Below are 25,107 nucleotides of genomic sequence, written 5' to 3'. Positions count from 1 at the left end.
AGTATCTGCCTCATTCAGTTGGCGTGAGGATCTACAACAGTGCCCACATGGATTGTCCCAGTTGAAATGGACTGACCTGCACCTAGAGGAAGCAGCAGCTCTGGAGCCCTTTGAATTGAAAGTGCGGAGCAACCCTGCTTGCCACTGGCAGCCTCTGCTCGGCTGTACGGTATCCTCCCTCCTAAAAAGACCTGGGGAGATGAGCGAGACCCTGGCCCCTGGCTGCCTTGAAGATGACCACAATGTGACTTCATCTTTTCATCCTGCAGGGCCAGGCTTCTGGTCAGAGGCTGCTCTGCAGGCATCTGTGATTCAGTTGTTGCACAGCTGGACAAAGCTGTGAGGATTGAGTGGGAAGATGCCTGTAAAGCCTGACCAAGGAGCAGCATCTCAGATTCTGGCTGTCATTCTTATTAGCTGTTCTCTATGGGAAGCACCTGGCTAGTAGTCTGGCACATCATAGGCACTCCATAAATGGTGGCTTTTATTATCGGTGTAGTCACTGGTCATGTATTACACAATGCTGCTTTTCTTAGCATCTGTCAACTAGAGTGGAAAAGATGGTCAAGGTCTCTGATTCTGACAGCAATGTGGGCACTTCCCATGTACCTTCATGGCGGGATTCATGGACTTGATTCGTTGTGCCCTTTCCTGGCCTAGTCTATGAAAGCTAGAGAGATGGCTGAAAACATCTGACCCCTTTCTGCACATAAGGAAAAGCCCAGGTATGTTCCTGAGCTGTGTTTCCATCTAGAACCTGAGATGGAGGAAGGAATGGCTTCCAACCTCTACTCCCCTACCCCTTCCCTCTTTATCTCCCCACAGTCAATTAATGAGCTGCTCATTTTGTCCATATTCCTGGGCTGATATTGAAGGAGTGGCAAAGAGGGATGCGATGCCCGCCTTGGGTTAGATCAAGACTTGTAGGCATGAAGAGAGAGGAGACTGGACCAGACCAGCACTAAGAAGCCTGGCTGAGAACGAGCTGTGTCACATAAGGGGCTCTGGGACCTCAGGCCAGCCACTTTTCTTGGAGCCCCAGTCCTCCCAGTTCTGAAATGGGGGTGGTGAGAATGCCCGCTGCAGTCATGAAGCTTAACTGAGATGTTGTAAAGGGGAATTTAAATCAGGGATGGTTGTGCAGATGCTAGCCATTACTAAACAAGGGAAGTGATCGTTGTGTAACAATGATCTAGATTATATTTTTAGATGTCCTCAGTGTAGGAAAGTGGAGATGGAGGAGGCTGTAAGAGTCAGAGGAGGGAAGAGGCATCTCCATGGAGGGAGCTCCCTCTCCTGCCCCACCCAGAAATGCCAGCAGGGAGGAAGACAACAAATCCCTAGAATAGGTGTTGTTTGCTTTGGGCACAGAATGAAATTTAAAGTCTTCCCTCTAGATTGTCACCTCCTTACACCCAGAAACTAAACACGTACCTCATCTTAGCATCACCCCACACTACCTAGCACAGTGCCTTCGACGGGTCCTTTGCTCAGCAAATGTTTGAATGGCAGAGTCAGGACTGAAAGCCGGTGCTCCTTCCCCGAACCGCACAACTCCTTGCCATGCTGACTGCCCCGTGAGTGGGGTGGGCAATCAGGCATATCACAGCTGAGCATATGATGGATGGCTAACACTTGGACTTGCTGGGAAGCACAATTTGAGTGGAGTTTTAGAAATAGACTCACTCACCCTCTGAGACCCACTCACCCTCACTCACCCTCTGAGCTATACTTTATTTTGCTGTTGCATTCCAAACATGAAGTCACCACCACCTGGGGAAGCCCTCCTGGGGCTCGTTGTCCTACTTGGCAGCCCTGACAAACCAGTTCTTGCACAAGATTATATAAATTTTGAAAGGAAACCAAAAATTCCAAGACTGTATCTGATGCTTTATCCCTCCTCTCTGGGCCAAAACCGCAGGATGGCCAGAGGCAGAGGCGACAGATGTTGCCTTTGTCTTGAGACTGCCTTTCCTAACTTTTGACAGTCCTGACCTGCTGTGTCAGCAGGATGGCCTTGGTGCAGCCAGCAAGACTTTGCTGCTGAATCTTTCTTTTTTTTTTTTTTTTTGGAAATGGAGTCTCGCTCTTGTTGCCCAGGCTGGAGGGCAATGGTGTAATCTCAGCTCACTAACCTCAGCCTCCCGGGTTCAAGCGATTCTCCTGCCTCAGCCTCCCGAGTAGCTGGGATTACAGGCATGCGCCACCATGCCCAGCTAATTTTGTATTTTTAGTAGAGATGAGGTTTCTCCATGTTGGTCAGGCTGTTCTCGAACTCCCGACCTCAGGTGATCAACCCGGCCTCGGCCTCCCAAAGGGCTGGGATCACAGGTGTAAGCCACTGCGCCTGGCCTTGCTGCTGAATCTTAAGGTCCTGGCAGAGGAAGCCCCAGGCCACCCCTTTGGCTCCTCTTGGCTGGCCACAGTCAGGGAGCAGCAAACTGCATTTATTTTTGAGGTCAGGATGGCAATCTTGGGAGAAAATCTTTTTAATAAGCAGAGCTGGTTTGCTGCAATTGAGGGAGAGTGAGTTCCTGGTAGATGTGGTGCGTGGGTTTGTGACAGGGCAGACAAGGATGACGAGGACACAGTCCTGGAGAAGCTGTTCATGCCCCTCGTCCTGCTGCCACTTCCACCCACCTCATTCCCTTCTTCCTCTTGCTTTCTGGTCTTTTTCCTCAGATCTGAATTCCACTAACATTTCTGAATTCCACTAACATTTCTTGAATAGCTGCTCTGTGTCAGGCATGGATGATGGGCATTTCCCCAGTAAGTCTTGCAGTCATGAGTTTCGAGGGTATCATCAGCTTAGAAGAAGTGGGCTCTAGCCTGAAGCTGAGTTGTGTGGGGAAAACACAGACTGACAGAGCCTAGTGGAAGGGAAACCTGGAAATTTCCCTAAAAGTGTTTCAAAGATACACATGCTTTGACCCAGCAATTTCATTTCTAGGAATTTATGCCAAGCGCCAAGTTGGGACAGATGCAAGGACTTAGCTAGAATGATGCCTGCTATTTACAATACAAAAAAGCTGGCTGGGCGCGGTGGCTCATGCCTGTAATCCCAGCACTTTGGGAGGCTGAGGCAGGCAGATCACCTGTGGTCAGGAGTTCGAGACCAGCCTGGGTAACATGGTGAAACGCCATTTCTACTAAAAATACAAAAAATTAGCCAGGCGTGGTGGCACGTGCCTGTAATCCCAGCTACTCGGGAGGCTGAGGCAGAAGAATCACTTGAACCTGAGAGGCAGAGGTTGCAGTGAGCTGAGAATGCACCATTGCACTCTAGCTTGGGCAACAAGAGCAAAACTCTTTTCTCAAAAAAAAAAAAAAAAAAAAAAAAAGCCATAAGCAGCAAACATGTCCAGTAGAACTGGTCAAAGAAGCTGTGGACTATCCACAAGACAGGATAAAATCCAGTGGTAAATACAACACAGGGGGGTCCGGGCAGGAGGGAGGCATGCTGGCTGTAAAAGGGTAGTGCGACACCCTTATGCCCTTTGCCCAGTTTCCCCCAATGGTAACAGTGTGCAAAGCTCTAGGGTGATCTTTCCTTCTATGTCAACATGTGTAACCTCCCCTGACAGTCATGACTAGATGACTGTGTATATTATGTTGTATATTATGCATATGTTATATATACACAAAGAAAAGCTCTAAGCAGATGTATTTCAATATGTTTAAGACTGATTCTGTCTTGAGGATGGGATGCTGAAGGCTAAAGTTTCTCGCTATGCACGTCTCTGTTTTATGGCAATTCTACAGTGAGCACCATCTTCCTGGGGTGCAGGAGGTGAAGGGGAGACCGGCTCGCACTCGGGAGGTCAGTCTCAGCCGCCTGTCTGTGGTTCTGCCCTCCCCCATTCTGCGGCTCCACCCTCCAGGGCCGCATTTCTGCTGTGGCTCCTCCTGGTTCAGGGGCTTGTGCAGAGTCCCACGCTCCCTTATCGGCTCACAGACCTCAGGCCTCACCCCCCACCCACTCATCCTCTCTCTCCCCTCTCTCTCACACACACATCACCACCATCACACACGTGCTCACGCACACACCCTGCCGGACTCCCGGCTTTGCTGCTCGCTCCACTCAGCCTCATGCTTGGCTCTCCACAAAACACACACTGCTGACAACACTGCATACCCCTCCCATCCCTACAGAAAGGAGACCAGGAAGAAACTGATGCTCAGGGAGGTTGAGCTGTTTGCCCCCAGTCACATAGGTTGCAAGGCGTGGAGACAGGGCTGCAGGTTCCAGGCCCAGACTGCCTCCCACAACATCACAGCTGCCATTCTTCTCTCCTTGCTACTCTCTCCCCAAAGCAGCAGCAAGGGGCCCGGCTTCCCTGGTCTTATTGGCCTTGCCAGCGCTGAGAGTGGACAGGTGCTCCCAGTTACCTGCAGCAGCTCCACGGCAGAAATGGAGAAGACGTGGAGGCAGAAGATCTTGGAGCCATTGTAGCCGACCACAAAGCCCTGCAGCTTCTGCCGGTGCACAGGGAAGGTGCAGCTTTGATGTTGAGGTAGCCTCCTCCCGAGAAGCAGAGCATGTCCTCACACGGGGTGTTCCAGGCCACACTATTGGCGTTTGGTTCCTGGGGGACAGGGACAGTGGGGATCCTGTGAGAACCACCCTGGGCTTGGGCAGCGCTCACACATTTCAGCCCAATGCCCTCTTAAAAGACTGAATCCCACTAAATTGCTTACAGTGGGATGGAGGGAAAAGGAGGAAAGGGGACCACAAAGAGATGAACAGAAGCAAGAGAAATGAACAGAGGCAAGCCCCTCCATGCACCTGAATGTTGTTGGAATTTTTCAGTAAGCAAGTATTACTTTTGAAAAATGTTCTCCTGAAATATGAATCCCTATACAGAAAGTGGAGAGGCAGCAAAGTGGGATTCCACTTCTATTACAGAAGAAATATACATCTCTCTACACAGAAGAACGTTTACAAGAATAAGCTCCAAACTATTAACAGCGTTTCTGGGTAGGTGGAATTGCATAATTAGAAAATCTTTTTTGTTTGCCTGGATTTGTTTTGTCATGAACATCTGTTGTGGGGTTTGTGTGTGTGTGTGTGTGTGTGTGTGTGTGTGTTTTGAGATGGAGTTTCACTATTGTAGCCCTGGCTAGAGTACAGTGGCGCGATCTCGGCTCACTGCAACCTCTGCCCCCAGGGTTCAAGTGATTCTCTTGCCTCAGCCTCCTGAGTAACTGGAATCACAGGCGTGCGCCACCACACCTGGCTAATTTTGTATTTTCAGTAGAGACAGGGTTTCTCCATGTTGGTCAGGCTGGTCTCAAACTCCTGACTTCAGTTGATCCACCCGTCTTGGCCTCCCACAGTGCTGGGATTACAGGCATGAGCCACCGCGCCCAGCCCATCTATTGTGTTTTATAAGAAAAAAAAAGTGAGTTATTTGTAAGATTTGAAAAGAATATCTTGTATTTGCATTTACAGTTCACACATTGTGAAAATAGAGTTTTCCTGGGAGGCACCCCAGGTACCTCAGCTTTCTGCTCGGCCCTGGAGCCCCTGGGACCTGCAGATGCTCACAGCTTTCTACGTAGGATATTTTATAATGTCTGACTCTTTTATAAGGAGCATGGATTGCTTTTATAATGAGACAAAAAGCAATATAGCTGTTTTATGTGTAGGGGGAGGGGCCGTGGAGAAGAGGAAAAGCCAGCAGGCAATGTCGCAGCTGGGAATGCTGATGTCTCCTGGCGGGGCTGAGAATCACCTCCCCTAGCCCGCTACAGAGCCAGCAGTGGGGACAGGGAGGAGCACACACCCTTCCACACTTGTATGGTTCTAGGCTCAGACAGATTCACATTTGGGGCCGGCTACCCTCCCCCACCATAGGTGGAAGTTGAGGCTGGGGAGAGAAGAAGTAACATTTTGGGCCCTGTTTTGTGCCCAGCACTGAGCTCTAGGCACTATGGTATCTTGTTTATTCCTGTAGCAATTCTGTGAGGGGCAATTACTAATTTCATTTTAGAGAAAAGAAATCAAGGTTCAGAGAGGCTTACTAACTTACTTAAGATCACACAGTAAGGGATGCAGGCACAGTAAGGGATGCAGGCAGGACCCAAGCCCAGGTCAGCCTGAAGGCCATGCCCTCTCTTTCCCTTGAACCATTCTACTTCCTCAGGGACTGAGTGAGTTGAGATTGACAGGGTGGCACCTCTGGGCTAGTGGTGGCCAAGTGTATTAGTCTGTTCTCACACTGCTAATAAAGACATACCTGAGACTGGGTAACTTATAACGAATAACAGTTTAATTGACTGAGAGTGCCACATGGCTGGGGAGGCCTCACAATCATGGTGGAAGGCAAATGAGGAGCAAAGTCACGTCTTACATGGTGGCAGGCAAGAGAGTTTTTGCAGGGGAACTCCCATTTATAAAAGCATCAGATCTCGTGAGACTTATTCACCACCACGAGAACAGTATGGGGAAAATCACCCCCACAATTCAATTACCTCCACCTGGCCCCACCCTTGACATATGGGGATTATCATAATTCAAGGTGATATTTGGGTGGAGACACAGCCAAACCATATCATTCCACCCCTGGCCCCTCTGAAATCTCCTGTCCTCACATTTCAAAACCAATCATGCCTTCCCAACAGTCCCCCAAAATCTTAACTCGTTTCAGTATTAACTCAAAAGTCCACAGTCCAAAGTCTCATCTGAGACAAGGTAAGTCCCTTCCACCTATGGGCCTGCAAAATCAAAAGCAAGTTAGTTACTTCCTAGATACAATGGGGTACAGGCATTGGATAAATACACCTGTTCCAAGTGGCAGAAATTGTCCAAAATAAAAGGACAGCAGGCCCCATGCAAGTCTGAAATCCATGGGACAGCCAAATCTTAAAGATCCAAAATGATCTCCTTTGACTCCATGTCTCATATCTAGGTCATGCTGATGCAAGAACTGGATTCCCATGGCTTTGGGCAGCTATGCTCCTGTGGCTTTGCAAGGTACAGCTCCCCCACCCCCACCCCATCCTGCCTGCTTTCACAGGCTGGCATTGAATATCTGTGGCTTTTCCAGGTGCACGGTGCAAGCTATCAGTGGATCTACCATTCTAGGGGCTGGAGGACAGTGGCCCTTTTCTCACAGCTCTACTAGGCAGTTCCTCAGTGGGAACTTTGTGTGGGGCTCTAACCCCACATTTCCCTTCTGCACTGCCCTAGCAGAGGTTCTCCATAAGGGCTCTGCCCCTACAGCACAACTCTGCCTGGACATCCAGGCATTTCCATACATCCTCTGAAATCTAGGCTGTTTCCAACCTCAATTCTTGACTACTGTGTAACCACAGGCTCAACACCATGTGGAAGCTGCCAAGGTTTGGTGCTTGCACCCTCTGAAGCCATAGCCCAAGCTGTACCTTGGCCCCTTTTAGCCACTGGAGCAGCTGGGATGCAGGGCACAAAGTCCCTAGGCTGCACACTGCAGAGAGGCCCTGGGCCTAGCCCACAAAACCATTTTTTCCTGCTAGGCCTCTAGGACTGTAATGGGAGGGGTTGCCTTGAAGGTCTCTGACATGTCCTGGAGACATTTCCCCCATTGTCTTGGTGATTAACATTTGCCTCCTCCTTACTTATGCAAATTTCTGCAGCCAGCTTGAATTTCTCCCCAGAAAATGGGTATTTTTTCTATTGCATCATCAGGCTGCAAATTTTCCAAACTTTTATGCTCTTGTTCCTCTTGAACACTTTGCTGCTTAAAAATTTCTTCCCCTAGATAACCTAAATCATCTCAGATTCAAAGTTCCACAGATCTCTAGGGCAGGGGCAAAATGCCAATATTCTCTTTGCATAGCAAGAGTGACCTTTACCCCGGTTCCCAATAAGTTCCTCATCTCCATCTAGACCACCTCAGCCTGGACTTTATTGTCCATATCACTATCAATATTTTCATTAAAGCCATTCAACAAGTCTCTAGGAAGTCCCAAACTTGCCCACATCTTCCTGTCTTCTGAGCCCTCCAAGTCTCTAGGAAGTTCCAAACTTTCCCACTTTTTTCTATCTTCTTCTGAGCCCTTCAAACTGTTCCAATGAGGCAGGAGAATAGGGCCTGGAGGCAGGGAACATAAGGCCGATCCATGCTGACTTCTTAGAACTGAATCAAATGGAAGCACTTCAGCAATGACAGAAATGTGAATGGCTTTGTAACTTCACTTCATCCTCTCCATTTACATCATTTATACTTTGTAACTTCACATTCATCTTCTCCATTTCCGTAGCCCACACACTCCCAGTAACATCCTCTCCATTTACACTTTGTAACTTCACATTCATCCTCAGTATTTACATAGATCACACACGCCAAGTAACATCCTCTTCATTTATATAGGACGCATTCTGAGTAAATTACTTTGCAACTTCACTCCATTCTCATTTACACAGAGGTACACCAAGTAACCAAAGGGAAACCTCTAGAGTATTGAAACCCCAGAAAACTCTGTAATGGGGGCTCTTGAGCCCTGATGCTCAGGCCTGCTTCTAACACTGTGGAGTGTACCTTTGTTTTTAATAAATCTCTGCTTTTGCTTTCCTTGCTTTGTTTGTGCATTTTGTCCAATTCTTTGTTCAAGACGCCAAGAACCTGGACACCTTCCACCAGTAACCTCTGCCTGTTACTCTGTTCCAAAGTCACTTCTACATTTTCAGGTACCTTTACAGCAGCCCCTCACTCCAGGTACCAGTTCACTGTATTAGTCTGTTCTCATGATGCTAATAAAGACATACCCAAGACGGGATAATTTATAAAGGAAAGAGGCTATTGACTCACAGTTCCACATGGCTGTTTACAATTCACAATCATGGTGGAAGGCAAAGGAGGAGCAAAGTCATGTCTTACACGGCAGCAGGCAAGAAGAGTGTGCACAGAGGAACTCCCATTTATAAAACCATCAGATGTTGTGAGACTTATTTACTACCAAGAGAACAGTATGGGGAAAACTGCCCCCATGATTGGATTATCTCCACCTGGCCCTGCCCTTGACACTTGGGGTTTATTACAATTCATAATGAGATTTAGGTGGGGACACAGCCAAACCATATCACCAAGTAACCCTTTCTAATGACTGAGGCTGCTCCCTACTCCAGGCCCCTCCCACTATCAATTTTGCTGCCAAGAACAAGGAGGAGCCTAGTAAGGGGACCGAATCTGCCTGTAACATTGGGAAACCCTGCAGTGGCCGAGGTAACCAGTGAGGAGGGGCTCCAGCTTTGGGGGGAACTTCATTCCGGAAAACCAGCCCTGACCACCTACAAAGCCCTAAAGAGGCAAAGAATGGTGCAAGCCCAGCAGAAAGCCAGCCAGGCCCTGGGCATGGAGCTTTCGAGCTGTCTTCTCTGGTGACATGCTTCCTCAGGCCACAAGGCGGAATGATACGTAAACGCCCACGCCCCCAAAGATCCAAGCACTTCCTGTTCTGCTGGCTCTTCCGGCATTCCTGTGAAGTGAGCAGAAGGCCAGATTTGCCTGTCTCTTTTCCCCTTTCAGATGACAAAACTGATTGTTTCCTTCCCGCTCTTCAGGTGCGCATAGACACAGACAGGTCTGCAGCAGGTGAAACTTACTCAAGCTAGAGTGCAGTAGTGCCATCATAGCTCACTGAAGCCTCCAATTCCTGGCTCAAGCAATCCTCCTGCCCTGGCCTCCCAAGTAACTGGGACTGCAAGTGAGTGCCACCAAATCCAGCTATTTTTTTTAAATATATAAATGGGGTCTTGGTTTGTTTTCCAGGCTGCTCTTGAATGCCTGGCCTCAAGAAATCCTCCTGCCTTGGCCTCCCAGAGTGCTGGGATTACAGGTGTGAGCCACCATATCCAGCCCAGCTCTAGACTTTTAGAGAAATTTTAATAGTATTTTACACCACAGTGATTCCTTTTTTAAAAAAAAATTATGTCCCTAGCATGTAAAGTAAACACTAAAGTGATTCCTAAAGAATTCTTCCCTTTTATCACTTCCAGTAGGCCTATGTGAAACCAAATCTACCTCTGCTTCCAAGAAAGATGCTGGGCTGGCCTTCTCTCAAAGTCTTTCCAAACTTTTCTTGGCATTGACTTAGACACCCTAGGAATCTACCTTGAGAAAATGTTTTCCTTAAAAAAAAATCTCAGGAAGTAAAACCTCCTGAATGATTACTGAGTTGACATAAATCTTATGTGTATATTCTTATCAGAAAAAAAGTATCTTCATTTCGTGGGACACCAATTTATGTATTATTATTATTATTATTATTTTGAGACAAAGTTTCGCTCTTGTTGCCCAGGCTGGAGTGCGATGGCACGATCTCAGCTTACTGCAACCTCCACCTCCCGAGTTCAAGTGATTCTCGTGCCTCAGCCTCCCTAGTAGTTGGAACTACAGGCATGTGCCACCACACCCAGCTAATTTTTTGTAACTTTAGTAGAGATGGGGTTTCACCAGATTGGCCAGGTTGGACTCGAACTCCTGACCGCAGGTGATCTGCCCACCTCAGCTTCCCAAAGTGCTGAGATTACAGGTATGAGCCACCGTGCCCAGCCATGGGACACCAATTTATGTTTTAAGTCACTAAAATTATATAAGCTGGCCAGGCATGGTGTCTCACACCTGTAATCCCAGTACTTTGAGAGGCCGAGGAAGGCAGATTGCTTGAGTTTAGGAGTTCAAGACCAGCCTGGGCAACATGGCCAGACCCCATCTCTAGAAAATATTATATATAATATATATATTCAGAGGATAATTATATTATATATATTCAGAGGATATATTATATATAATATACATATTCAGAGGATATATTATATATATATATGTTCAGAGGATACATTACATTTTATATATATATTCAGAGGATTTGCCAGACATGCATTACTGGGTAAAGGAGAAGATCAGGGTAAAGGAGAAGATCAAGGTCAAGAACAGGGGTCCCCAACCCCCATGCCAAGGACCAGTACCTGTCTGTGGCCTGTTAGAAACTGGGCCACACAGCAGGAGGTGAGTGGCAGATAAGCATTACCACCTGAGCTCTGCCTCCTGTCAGATCAGCACCAGCATTAGATTCTCATAGCTCTGAGAACCCTATTGTGAACTGCACATGTGAGGGATCTAGCTTGCATGAGAATCTAATGCCTGATGATCCGAGGTGGAACAGTATCATCCTGAAACCATCCCCCCTCATCTGTGGAGAAACTGTCTTCCATCTGTCCCTGGTGCCAAAAAGGTTGGGGGACCACTGGTCGAGAAGTTAAGAGTGCAACCTCCTGGTGGTGTGTGCCAATCACATTATCATCCTCTGCCAGGTGGGCAGCAGCATGTTGGAGAAGTTGGGGTGAATTCCATTCGTGCTCCCCACGACCATAGGGTGCCCACCTCATGGTTTTAACAGTGGTCACTAGAAAACAAGTCTGTTTCCTCAAACTAAGTGGCTGCTCATTGGCTTTCATTTTCCTGACATCTAGAGGAACCAGACTCTATTAGCAAGTCATGAGCCATAAACTGGAGAATACTTTTTTGTATTGCAGAGTACTTTGTCATACTGGGACTATAGATATAGCATATATATACACATATATATATATGCACAACCACCTGGCACAGGATGATGTGATTGGCACACATCACCAGGAGGTTGCACTCAAACTTCTTGACAATCTTTTCTTTTACCTGGTAATGCATGTCTAATGAGTCCTCTGAATACAAGTATAGCAGAGGATTAGTTGGATAGCTAATCAATTTCTGTAGATGGCAATCTTCTTGGTGGTCTCTTTGCATTTAATCGAAACTGTCAAAGAAAGAAAAATATCCAGTTCTAGCGAGAGGTTGTTAAGTAAAGTGGAAGGCAGAGAAATTAAAAAGCCATCACTTAAAACTACTGGCAATTAAAAGTGAGACACTCTCATTGAAAAATCTTTAGGCTGGGTGCGGTGGCTCATGCCTGTAATCCCAGCAGTTTAGGAGGCCAAGGCGGGCAGATCACCTGAGGTCAGGAGTTTGAGACCAGCCTGGCCAACATGGTGAAACCCCATCTCTACTAAAAAATACAAAAATAAGCTGGGCGTGGTGACAGGTGCCTGTAATCCCATCTACTTGGGAGGCTGAGGCAGAAGAATCACTTGAACCCAGGAGGCAGAGTTTGCAGTCAGCCGAGATTGTACCACTACACTCCAGCCTGGGCAACAGAGCGAAACTCCATCAAAAAAAAAAAAAAAAAGGAAGGAAGGAAGAGAGAGAGAGAGAGACGAAAGGAAAGAAAGAAGGAAAGAAAGAAAGAAAGAACTCACTGTCATCACTTGCTGGATACAAATATAAACTCCTCTGCACAGCACTAGTGGCCCCTGGTGATCAGAAGCCTGCCTAAGTGACTGACCTCAACTCTGGCCGCTCCCTGCCCACCTCCTTGACAAACGGGGAAGACACGTAATTTCTGGTACACACCAGGCTCTACACTCCCACTACAGACCAGGTGGAGAAAATGTTCCTGAGGGGACACTGTGGAGCTTCCCAAGGGGCTCTGCCCCAACCACCACAGCCAGAATCTTCAAAAAGATAGGGTCCCCCAGGGGAACCAAAGGACACTCATCTGAATCTACCAGACAACCCCCCACCTGGATCCCTTGCAAAGGCACCCAGCAGTGCACTAAGGCCAGCACATCCAGATATGAATACACCTGAAGTAAGTGGATTCTGAGTCTGTTTAACCAGGACAGCTACTTAAGTGGACAGAGGGAGAGACTGCGGTCTTAGGGCTTGGAATGACTATGCTAGGCCTGGAACCCTGATCTTCTGACTAAGCCTGTGCCAATCCAATTCCACTGCTCATCTCTGGCAGAAGGACCCACCAGGAGGCAAGTGGAGACGGGGCTGAGGGAGAAGCACCCCAGAGTGACTCTGACCAGAAAGGATAAAGGTCCACGAAGACCCATGCAGGTCAACCACCTGGCTCCAACCTGTCATAAATCATCCTCCCTCACTCAGGAAATTCATGTACTCCTTGAAATTATGTGCAAAATTCTGAGTTGGTACATTTTTCAGAGAGGGTTTATTGCTTTCATGAGATCCTCAAGGAGATTGGCATCCCTACTTCCCCCACCAAAAAAAAAAAAAAAAAAAAAAACAAGAAAAAAAAAACCAACCAACCAAACAAACAAAAAAACCCGACACAGACCCAGTGGCTAACATGTTTGCAAAAGGCCAAGGAGAAACCTTTCCTGTCATTTCAAGTGCCCTGTCACCAGCCCTTTCCACCTGCTTCCCCCGTCCCTCTTCCCAAGGTCTGGACTTGCCTCTTACCTTTCTGCTCAGTGATCAGGTGCTGCACAATGACGTCAGTCATGCTATCCCTGTAGGCATAGCGGTCCTTGTAAAGCCCATGGACTGTGCTGAAAATAAGCTGGTAGAAGGAAATGGTGCCGTCCTGGCAGCCGACCACCTGCAGGGTGAGAGAACTGTCAATTCCCAGCTCTCTGGAGAAAGTCTGCACTCCCATTTGTCAGACACAAACCCTGCACTCCCATTTGTCAGACACAAACCCCAGTGATGTGACTCTCGAGATATGGCGGCTGCTCAGTGCCTCTTCAAGACATGGCCCCACAGAACAAACTTCCTCTTCTTACCACATAGTTGGAATCCGGTTTCGCTTGACACGTCCACACCCAGGAGTTCTGCTCTCCAACAGTCCCAAGCCGCACTCCATCCTTGGTGAAAAGAGATACTTGCTTGTCTGAACCCCCCAGCAAAATGTACTCCCCTTTAGTAAAGTAGCTGATGCAGCAGGGGTCAAAGTTCAGTGCCCGATCCTTTCCAATCTGAGGAAAAAGAACATACACCAAGGGAAAAACCATTTCCGAATCCATAACCATTGCAATACAATTAAGGGCTCTTCTCGCCAACTTTAGAGGGAGTTGGGAAGATAGGGAGAGCTGGCCAGCCTTTTCTCCTGTGTCATCCCATGGTGAACACGGGCCTCTCTGCCTCTGCATCTCCGTACTCCCCCTCCACACAGCCCAATCCTCAGCTCCTAGAGTCAGTGGCACCTCCCCTAGTCCCACCCAAGTGCTCCAGGAGTGCAGGAGTGTGTCAGGGCTCCTCAGCCAAGATGGAGACTGTGGGTGGTTTTGCTCCCAAAGGCCCCCTCCTCTACACGTATAGTTATTGCTGTGGTTCAATGGGTCCCCTTGGCTTCTTTTTTCCATCTTTTTTAAAAAAATTATTTTACAGGCCGGGCACAGTGGCTCATGCCTGTAATCCCAGCACTTTGGGAGGCCGAGGTGGGCAGGTCATGAGGTCAGGAGATCGAGACCATACTGGCTAACACGGTGAAATCCCGTCTCTACTAAAAACTATAAAAAAATTAACCGGGCATGGTGGCAGGCACCTGTAGTCCCAGCTGCTCGGGAGGCTGAGGCAGGAGAATGGCGTGAACCCAGGAGGTGGAGTGTGTAGTGAGCCGAGATCACACCACTGCACTCCAGCCTGGGCGAAAGAATGAGACTCTGTCTTAAAAAAAAAAAAAAAAGTCTTTTACAAAGCTGAATTTATTCAGTTGAAAGATTGTCCTTTTTTCTGCAACTATGCCCATATTATCGCTCTTTATAACAACTTTTTTGAGATGTAGTTCACATACTGTATACAATTCACCCATTTAAAGTGTATGATTGCCAGGCGCGGTGGCTCATGCCTGTAATCCCAGCACTTTGGGAGGCCGAGGCAGGTGGATCACCTGAGGTCAGGAGTTCCAGACCAACCTGGCCAACATGGTGAAACCCCGTCTCTACTAAAAATACAAAAATTAGCTGGGTGTGGTGGTGGGCACCTGTAATCCCAGCTACCTGGCAGGCTGAGGCAGGACAATCGCTTGAACCCAGGAGGCAGAGGTTGCAGTGAGCCGAGATCGCGCCATTGCACTGCAGCCTGGGTGACAAGAGTGAAACTCTGTTTAAAAAAAAAAAAAAGTGTACGATTAAGTGTCTTTCAGTATAGTCACTGAATTGTGCAATCATCATCACCATCTAATTCTAGAACTTTTCCATCACCCCAAAGTAAACCCCATTAGTAGTCTATCCCAATTCCTCCTTCTCTTCAGCCCTGGCAACAGCTAACATACTTTCTGTCTCTATGGATTTGCCTATTCTGGATAATTCATATAAATGGAGACATACAACATGTGGCCTTTTGTGTCTGGTTCATCCATGTTGTAGCATGTACTGGTACTTCATTGTTTTTCATTGCTGAATAATATTCCATTGAATGATGGGATGACATTTTATTTCTCCATTCACCAGTTGATGGACATTTGGGTTGTCTCTACATTTTGGCTATTATGAATAAGGCTGCTGTGATTATTTACGTATGAGTTTTTGTGTGGACACATGTTTTCATTTCTCTTGAGCATATACCTGAAAGTGGAATTGCTGGGTCTTTTTTTTTTTTTTTTTTTTTTTTGAGACGGAGTTTCACTCTGTCACCTAGGCTGGAGTGCAGTGGCACGATCTCGGCTCACTGCAACCTCCACCCTCCGGGTTCAAATGATTCTCCTTCCCCAGCCTCCTGAGTAGCTGGGACTACAGGCGCCTGCCACCGCGCCTGGCTAATTTTTTGTATTTTTAGTAGAGATGGGGTTTCACCATCTTGGCCAGGCTGGTCTTGAACTCCTGACCTCGTGATCCACCCGCCTCGGCCTCCCAAAGTGCTGGGATTACAGGCGTGAGCCACTGCGCCCAGCCGCTGGGTCTTATAGTAACTTTAACATTTTGAGGAACTGCTATTCTTTTCCAAAGTGACTGCACCATTTCATATTTGCACTAGCACTGTACGGAGATTCCCATCTCTGTCCTAGTGAGTGTGAAATGGTATCTCATTGCAGTTCCAGTTTGTATATCCCTGATGGCTAATGATGTGGATCATCATTTCATGTGTTCGTTGGCCACAGAGAAATGTCTATGTGGATTCTTTACCCATTTTTCAATTGGGTTATTTGTCTTTATAGGTTTGTTGTTGTTGTTGAGACAGAGTCTTGCTCTGTCACTCAGGCTGGAGTGCAGTGGCATTATCACAGCTCACTGCAGTCTAGAACTCCTGGGCTCATGTGATCGTCACAGCTCAGCCTCTTGAGTAACTGGGACTACAGGCATGCGCCACCAGCCCCAGCTAATTATTTTATTTTTTGTAGAGACAGGGTCTTACTATGTTGCCTAGGCTGGTCTTGAACTCCTGGGCTCAAGCAAATCTCCCGCCTCAGACTCCCAAAGTATTGGAATTATAGGTGTGAACCATAGTGCTCAGCCAATTTTCACAATAATCTTAAATACAAAAGCTAAGCAAAACAAATGAAGAGCATCTTTAAAAACTAGGCAGTCTGGGAGGCAGGGGCTGCAGTGAGCCGTGAGATGGCACCTTTGCATTCCAGCCTAGGTGACAGAAGGAGACCCTGTCTAAAAAAAACCAAAAAACAAAAAACAAAACAAAACAAAAAACAACTAGGCAGTAGCTCGTGCCTGTAATCCCAGCTACTCAGGAGGCTGAGGCGAGAGGATCGTTTGAGCCCAGAAGTTCAATACCAGCCTGGGCAACAGAGTGAGACCCCATTTCTAAAAAATGAACAGACAAAAACTAGGCAGTTTCGCCCAGTGGTTAGAAGCGTGGAGTTTGGAGTCAAGTCTCCAAATTTCATCTTCCACATATGAAAAATGGAGACAATAATAGGGGTACGTTATAGAATTGTGGTAGGCATAGTGAACTCCATCGCATGTTAGCTGTTTTCGTTACTATTTACTGTCTAAATTCGGTGAGGAAATTATTAGGAAGTCTCTGTCTTGTTCTCTTCTGACCACTAAGAGGCGCACTTCGGAGTAGAAGAAACGCGGGCGGAAATAGCCCAAAAGCGGATTGGCTTCAACTTCTGGCGGAAGTAAGTTCCTCCCTCCACCAGGTCTTATTAGCTCAGAAAGAATTCCAAATTTCTACGTAGTCCCAAGGACAGATAGAATACATTTTTCAGTCCTATTCCTAGTTATTGTGGTCTATTAAAACATGTATGCTCAGAATTTTTGCGGCATTATTTTTTGACGTGTCTTTATTTTATTTAAAAGAGCCGGAGCCGGAAGTGCTTGCCTTTTTCCCTGCCAGGACCCAGGTGTTACGTCCCATCAGCCCTTGCGCGCCACCGTCCCTTCTCTCTTCCTCGGCGCTGCCTACGGAGGTGGCAGCCATCTTCTCCTCGGTAAGTGTTAATCCGTGGCAATCTGCATTCCTGCGGGATTCATCTGGCCCCATCACCCAGTGGTGCGGAGGCCTCCCCTTCAGCGCGGTAGTGTCTGTGGGTATTGTTATTGTCAGCTTACTGGAGCGTGTACAGGAACAGAACGAAGCAGCCGAGTTGATAGGGCTTTGCGTCCCAGAGCCTCCTGCCCTCCGCCTGTAGTCAGAGCTGCAGGCTGCTTGTTTGTTCCTTGGCGGTGGAGGGTGGTAGTTGAGGCCAGACTGCGGGGTCTTCTGGGGGCCGTGGGACGACCAGGGGTGGCCCAGCTTGACAGCTCTCAGCTGGGATCTGTGGCTCCCAGCGCTCACCGATGTCGGCCCACGTGTATTCGTTCATTGCCATGGCCCGCTTCTTCCGCTGCAGTCTCTGGCCCGAGGGCTGCTGCTGCGGGACCGCCAAGGAAAGACGAGCTGTAGGTCGGCTGGTTCAGTTGCAGGCAGAAATTCTGGTAGTATCTCTGGGAATGTGAAGATGCAACTGCCCCCACCTTGCCTTCGAGGATATCATGGGCCAGAAGGCAAAGTCGTTTTGAATACGGTTCATTGAGTACCCACTCTGTGCCAGTTGATGGCTGTGAAGAGAACAGGAGGGGTGCTGCTGTAGGAAATCAGTGGCTCGGAAGACCACACTGAGGAAGGTGTGAGTTGATACTGGAAGATCTCCAGGTTTGAGGCATCTTCAGAGGTATATGGTGGTTTTGTGTGTTGAGGGTGTGGTAGCGCAGCAGCTCCCTAGGGAATTAGAAGGTTTTCTTTATTGAACATTTACCCTGTGACAGGCACTGCAGGCATTCAGCGTGCAGTGTCATCTTCATTTTACAGGTGAGGAAAAGACTCAGGTTCAAGTAGATGGTCAAGGCCAGTACTACCGGAAGGACCATCTGGGGGTTTGGACACTGGCGGGGTGGGATTTGCTGCCCCTTGCAAATTGAGAGTGTCTTGGGGTCAGTTTTGATTTGCTCAGCCGTTGGCATTCTTTGGGCTCTGAGTGGGTGAGATGACCCTTGACCTCCTGGGATCGCGTCTGGAGAGTGCCCAGTATTCTGCCAGCTTCGGAAAGGGAGGGAAAGCAAGCTTGGCAGAGGCACCCATTCCATTCCCAGCTTGCTCCGTAGCTGGCGATTGGAAGACACTCTGCGACAGTGTTCAGTCCCTGGGCGGGAAAGCCTCCTTCCAGGATTCTTCCTCACCTGGGGCTGCTTCTTCCCCAAAAGGCATCATGGCCGCCCTCAGACCCCTTGTGAAGCCCAAGATCGTCAAGAAGAGAACCAAGAAGTTCATCCGGCATCAGTCAGACCGATATGTCAAAATTAAGGTATGTGGTCCTGGGATGGAAATGGGTGTGGGGTGAAGAAGGGAGTTTCCAACAGGCTGCCAGTTTCTGACATCACCTAGTCAGGATTACCTTTGACCGATGAACTGGTTTGTGGAAGAGCTTTCTGTAGAAATACAGGTCTCCCCCAGTGTGCCCTAGTGCTGGTACTTATGTCTCTTGATGTGTGAAGTGAAACTTTAATGAAAAGGGACCCTTGGCCGTTTTGATGTGTTTAGAGGGCTTTGCATTTGTGTCATGTATTTTGGGTTGCCTTATGACAGCAGGATCCCTATTTTATAGACAAGAAAACTCAGGTGCTGAGAGCAGTGTCTGAAGCTGTGCTTGCCATCTCAGTATCTACACAGTCCCCTCGCATCCCATTGGTGCCTCCTCCATTGCTTGGGAGTGGCAATGGCGGGGGTGCCTGCATACCTAGTGGCTAAAGCCACGAGCTCCTAGTTTTTCCCACCAAAAAAGTAAGGAAATAGTGAAGTCCTGTTACCAAAGGCCACTGCTGTGTGGCATACTTCCTTTTCATTTGGTCCTTTTTTCCCTCCCCAAAAGAAAGAGTTGGCACTCTGCACAGACACTAACCCACCTGTGTATTATTTCCTTCAGCGTAACTGGCGGAAACCCAGAGGCATTGACAACAGGGTTCGTAGAAGATTCAAGGGCCAGATCTTGATGCCCAACATTGGTTATGGAAGCAACAAAAAAACAAAGCACATGCTGCCCAGTGGCTTCCGGAAGTTCCTGGTCCACAACGTCAAGGAGCTGGAAGTGCTGCTGATGTGCAACAAGTGAGTTGGCTCCCACCTCTAGTTTTCAGGGATCAGAAGTTTGCATCTATGTGAGCACTTCTGGCAGGAACTCTATAAACTCTTGGGATGCATTTTGGCCGGGGGGTTGTACATTCTCTGAGGGAATCAGAAGTTGTTCCTTGCAGGATTTTAGAGAATGCTTGTTGAGGAGTTCAAGGTGTTTCCTTTGCTGAAGGGAGGAGACTTGGTCTTGTAAGTGTAGAGACCCAAGACCAGGAAAAGACTGCTTTGTGAACACTGCAATAAGAGCCACTTTCCACTACTACAATGTCCTTTGGCTGTTGTTTCCAAAACGTTGCTTTGTTTATGAAGGTGTCAACCAAAAGAGTTGAACTCTGAAATATTCGAAGAGATTTATTCTGAGCCAAATATGAGTTGACCATGGCCCGTGACACAGCCCTTGGGAGACCCTAAGAATATGTGTCCAAGGTGGGCAGGGAGCAGCTTGGTTTTACATATTTTAGGGAGACATGAGACATCAATCAAATACACTTAAGGCATACATTGGTTTGGTCCAGAAAGGTGGCACTTCGAGGTTTTGGATAGATTTTCTGTTTCTCGTTGGGAATAGGTTATCACTAGAAAGGAATGTCTTGGCTACAGTAAGAGCTTGTGGAAACCAAGAATGCCCTATTCAAGGAGGGAGTGCATTCAGATGGTTGCTGGGGGGCCTTTGAATTTTATTTTTGGCTTACAAGCGGGGGAGGGTCAAACATGGACCTCAGACCTTAAGGGGCTCTTCAGTCTGTGCTGTGGTAAGGGGTATCTTCAGGAGCAGGAGGGCTTTAGAAAGTTTGGATTAGATGGAGAACAGGAGGAAACTTGGCAGGCAGAGAGTGCTTACACACAAGGTGGAGAGGTGAAAGCGCATGGAGGGTTTGCAGGGCATTGGTTCCAGGTGGGTTTTATTGGTTTTTGTTTTTTAAGATGAAGTCTTGCTCTCTTGCCGGGGCTGGAGTGCAGTGGCATGACCTCGGCTCACTGCAACCTCCACCGCCCAGTTTCAAGCGTTTCTCCTGCCTCAACCTCCCAAGAGCTGGGATTACAGGCATGCACCACCATGCCTGGCTAATTTTTGTATTTTTAGTACAGATGAGGTTTCACCATGTTGGCCAGGCTGGTTTTGAACTCATGACCTTAAGCGGTCTGCCTGCCTTAGCCTCCCAAAATGCTGGGATTACAGGCATGAGCTACTGCACCTGGCCTGGTTTGATTTGAGAGATAGACAGGCTCTGTGTTGCCCTGCCCTGTGCAGTGGCTATTCACAGCTGTGATCATGGCACACTGCAGCCCCAAACTCAAGATGGGCTCAAGCTGTCTTCCCATCTCAGCCTTCCTGGTAGCTAGGACCACAGGCACACTCCACCACACCCAGCTAGTTCTAGGTGTTTTCAGTAAGTTAGACACTTGGTGAGCTTTGTGTATGAGACTCAGTGACCTGCTTAGACCAAAACTAGGGCAGTGGAATGAAAAATTCTCATGGGAAGTGACAGTTTATTTTCTTCACTTATTGGTAAATGGAAGCCAAAAAGCTGAATTTTCCTAAGTAAACTAGAAAGAACATGGAGTGTGTGTGACTAACTAGGATGTTTGTGTTTACGTTTACAAAGATAACTTTCATCTACAGTGGTTGTAGATACAAGTAATAAAAATGAACAGGACCAGTATTCTAGCATGGTTACCTTCCGAGATTGGAAATGTGACCAGGTGTTGAAACGCTGAAAATCGCTGTTAGAAAAGGTGGGCGAAGGAATTAATGGTGGACACTGAAACCACAGTTGGCTGTATGAGTTGAACTATAACAGGCAATACCTGTTGTATGGCCAACATGATTACTCAGTTGCAGTGCACATGTTGGCTGGTTGGCATATGCTCTGTAAGCGCAGCTTGGCAGTCTTTAAGATCCATAGAAATACTCTTTGACCTTTGATCTGTTAAGTTCCATTTCTGGGCATTTGTCCTTAAGGAATGGAAAAGCAGGCAAACTAAAGCTAGTCATTGCAGCAATAACCCACTGGAAACAACTGAAAATATAATGAGAGAATTGTGGAGTGCTGGATAGAATGTTGTGAGTCCATTCAAAATGATTGAAGTGTTGTAGTATGGAAAATGCCCAAGCTAGGGGGGACACATTTAAAATGGTGGGTACACTCTGATTGTGCTTATCAAATATGTAGATGGACAAGGACAGGAGGGTTTTTTGAAAAGTAAAGACATGAGAAGTGTAATATAACCTAAGTCTTTAAAACATAGAAACATTTAAAAATACAGTTGCTTTGAATTTGAGTGGACTCATATAAAACAAGTATTGTCTGGATTTGCTGTCTTGCTAGTAAGGCAGAGTTCTTGAAAAGAGTTGTGTGTCCACTGCCTCAATCACTCCTCACAGTCCTGCTGCTGCTTTCTTTGCTGAAAATGCTTCAGGGGTGGAATGTCTGTTCTTAACCACTGTGGGTGGCTTCATAAATCACCTCCTTACTGAAGTGTGCTTGTTAGGCCTATAGGTTATCAAATGGGGCACAGTGTAGCTGCCTCTTAAAAAGTTGTGAGGAATGAGTTAGAACTGGATCTGAAGTCCTCAGGTATTAGGCATGGCTATGACTGGGCGACTTTAAGCATTGTTGCTTCTCAACTTGCTTGAGTTCTGAACCTTCATGGGCAAGGTCAAGCACCCTGCGACTGGGGGAGAACCTTTGAACCTGGAGTGTGGGCCTGGGTTCACCCCGATCCCTGTCCATTGCTTGCTGTGGGCCTTGGTTTCCTTATCTGTAAAATGGAGGTAATGCCTGGATTACAACGCTGCCATAAGGATGAGAGGGGACAGTGAGGGTACTTTGTAAATGAAAGCATTCTTGTCACCACCAGGGAACCATAGTCAGGATTTGGGGGATGTAGGTGTCATTCCACAGCCACTTACCAAGCAGCCTTCTCTTAGCTTGGTGCTGGGACTCATTGCCTCCCCAATGGAATTTTCCAAGTGTGTTCAGGGCTGTCTTGCTCCTTACCTACTTGATTCTCTTACAGATCTTACTGTGCCGAGATCGCTCACAATGTTTCCTCCAAGAACCGCAAAGCCATCGTGGAAAGAGCTGCCCAGCTGGCCATCAGAGTCACCAACCCCAATGCCAGGCTGCGCAGTGAAGAAAATGAGTAGACAGCTCATGTGCACGTTTTCTGTTTAAATAAATGTAAAAACTGCCATCTGGCATCTTCCTTCCTTGGTTTTAAGTCTTCAGCTTCTTAGCCAACTTAGTTTGTCACAGAGATTGTTCTTTTGCTTAAGCCCCTTTAGAATCTCCCATTTGGAGGGGATTTGTAAAGGACACTCGGTCCTTGAACAGGGGAACGTGGCCTCAAGTGCAGACTAGCCTTAGTCATCTCCAGTTGAGGCTGGGTAAGAGGGGCACAGACTTGGCCCTCACACCAGGTAGGTTCTGAGACACTTGAAGAAGCTTGTGGCTCCCAAGCCACAAGTAGTCATTCTTAGCCTTGCTTTTGTAAAGTTAGGTGACAAGTTATTCCATGTGATGCTTGTGAGAATTGATATGCATGGAAATATCCAGATGAATTTCTTACACAGATTCTTATGGGATGCCTAAATTGCATCCTGTAACTTCTGTCCAAAAAGAACAGGATGATGTACAAATTGCTCTTCCAGTTAATCCACCACGGTTATTGGAAAAGCACTTTCAGTCTCCTATAACCTTCCCACCAGCTGCTGCTTCAGGTATAATGTTACAGCAGTTTTGCCAAGGCGGGGACCTAACTGGTGAGAATTGAGCCTCTTGAGTGGTACTCAGAATTTAGTGACACGTGGTCCTGATTTTTTCTGGAGACGGGGTCTTCCTCTCACGTAGGCTGGGAGTGCAGTGGCACACTCACTACAGCCTTGACCTCCCCAGGCTCAGGTGATCTTCCCACCTCAGCCTTCCAAGTAGCTGGGACTACAGATGCACACCTCCACACCTGGGTAGTTTTTGAAGTTTTTTTGTAGAGATGGTCTAGCCATGTTGCCTAGGCTCTTGAACTCCTGAGCTCAAGCAGTCCTGCTTCAGCCTCCCAAAGTACTGGGATTACAGGCATCTTGTGTAAGCTTTTCTAGTTCTAGTCTCATTCTAGTAGACAGGCATCTTACAGATTGTCTCCTGTTCAAAACCTAGTCATAAATATTTATAATACAAACTGGTCATTTTTGGGATTTTGTTTTTGAGACTCATGCTGTCAACCCTGCTGGAGTGCAGTGGCTTGATCTTGGCTCACTGCACTTCTGCCTCCTGGGTTCAGGCGATTCGATTAACAATTGGAGACGAGTCGTGTAGAGAAAAGTAACTTAGAATTTAATCTTTATTTAATCTGGGATATCACAGAAAATACTTGGGCCTGCCACTTGTATTTCTTTGTCCTCAATACTAAACACTAGACACATTTGAAACCTTCCTCAGAAGGAAACAAACCAACTGGTTATGCCTGGGTGGTGGCATGGAAGATGTGTACTTCCTTGTTGCCCAATTTGCTAGTAAGTATTTTGAAATAAACATGAGGTCCAAGCCTGTCCAGTTCCCTACCCAACCCATTCCTCCTCCCTGGAAAAAAGAAACCCGTATCTTCCAAATTTCTGATTCATCACTGCCACTTAAAAATGAACCGTTTTGAATTTTAAAATGTGAATAACTCAAGTATCTTTTCTTTTGGGACGCCCGGCCTGAGCACTAACTTCAGGCATTGCTGAATGCAGTGAAGAAACCAGAGTGGTGTCTGCTGCCTCCTGACCTTTTACAGCTGTGACAGCACAGCCTATTTCTAAATACTACTAGTTTGTGAGGCAGAGACACCCTCTGAAGGAACTAGACAGACTATGGAGGGGTACAGTGTGAAGTCACTGAAAATTTCCTCACCCTATTTCTTTGGATGACTGTCCTGAGTTAAGGAAGGGGCCCAACTGTTGGCAGCCTCACAGCTTGGGCTGGGGGCCTTTGAGTTGGGTCCCTGGAGAAGGCACTGTAAGCCCTGACCAGGAGCGGCAGGGCCCCCAGTGAAATGGTGGAAGGGCAAAAGTAGAGACCTGCGGTGGTGGGATGGGGAGGCCTCGGGCTTGGGGTGGGCTCCTTTCTCTTAAGCGAGGGCCCACCTTGGTGCTGAGGGGACTAGCTGAGCTCCATTGAGTCTGTGCTGGGGGCTGAAGCAGAATCCTTCTGGATGCTTTCAAAGAGGGCAGCAAGTTCGGGGTTGGATCTGATTTGGGAAGAGAAGTCGGCCATGATGGGGCTTTTCCCCACCTCGGGGATGGTCAGCAGGGCAGCCACTGCCCTCATTGCAGAGCGCTTCAGTTCATCTTGCTTTTCAAACTCCTGCTTCACAGAACCAGCTTTGACCTAAAGTAGGAAACAGCAGAAGCAGCCATCCTTTATTGAGCCTGGCCAGCACCACTGCCTCCTCACTGGTCTTTGGCTTCCTCTTTGCCCTGTCATCTTCCCCAACATAAATCCCTGCTGCGAGGTCTCCTGAGGCTTCTGTCTCACCAGCTATTTCCTAACTCCACCTCTGGGCTTTTGCACTGGCTAGTTTCCCTACAGAGGTTCTTTGCCATTCAAATCAGCTTGAGTACAGCCTGAGGGGCCTTTGGGCAGCCAATTAAGTGGTCGCTTTTTGTTAATTGACAGTGGCAAGTACTGTGTTCCCATACTTGCCTCCGACAGACTGCAGGGATCCAGCCTATATT

At 47.6% G+C, this 25,107-nt stretch overlaps 2 protein-coding genes and 1 non-coding gene across 4 annotated transcripts in view; 2 read left to right on the top strand and 1 right to left on the bottom strand.

The window, feature by feature from the left end:
- The first annotated feature begins 4,552 nt into the window (after window positions 1–4,552).
- On the top strand, window positions 4,553–22,605 carry RPL32 (ribosomal protein L32). Its single transcript, XM_002813113.5, has 6 exons — window positions 4,553–4,978; window positions 6,912–6,976; window positions 17,084–17,214; window positions 18,467–18,567; window positions 19,186–19,367; window positions 22,413–22,605. Exons 2-6 carry the CDS (start codon window positions 6,915–6,917, stop codon window positions 22,540–22,542), a joined length of 606 nt encoding a protein of 201 aa, XP_002813159.2. The 5' UTR covers window positions 4,553–4,978; window positions 6,912–6,914; the 3' UTR covers window positions 22,543–22,605.
- On the top strand, window positions 18,259–18,397 carry LOC112132899 (small nucleolar RNA SNORA7). The gene has a single exon (XR_002914601.1). It is a non-coding gene; the product is annotated as a small nucleolar RNA SNORA7 (small nucleolar RNA).
- A 622-nt stretch (window positions 22,606–23,227) lies between the features above and the next one.
- Window positions 23,228–25,107, bottom strand: part of CAND2 (cullin associated and neddylation dissociated 2 (putative)) — a 38,637-nt gene continuing 36,757 nt past the window's right edge. For both annotated transcript variants that reach the window (XM_002813120.6, XM_054551245.2), the window contains exon 15: window positions 23,228–24,760. In XM_002813120.6, the coding sequence (XP_002813166.5) occupies window positions 24,533–24,760 (228 nt within the window). In that variant the 3' untranslated portion in view covers window positions 23,228–24,532. The remainder of the gene's footprint in view (window positions 24,761–25,107) is intronic.

The sequence above is a fragment of the Pongo abelii genome, chromosome 2, assembly GCF_028885655.2.
Source record: "Pongo abelii isolate AG06213 chromosome 2, NHGRI_mPonAbe1-v2.0_pri, whole genome shotgun sequence".
Classification (NCBI taxonomy): Eukaryota; Metazoa; Chordata; class Mammalia; order Primates; family Hominidae; genus Pongo; species Pongo abelii.
The sequence above is the reverse complement of the archived record's forward strand: the minus strand, read 5'-3'. Positions and strand labels throughout refer to the sequence as shown.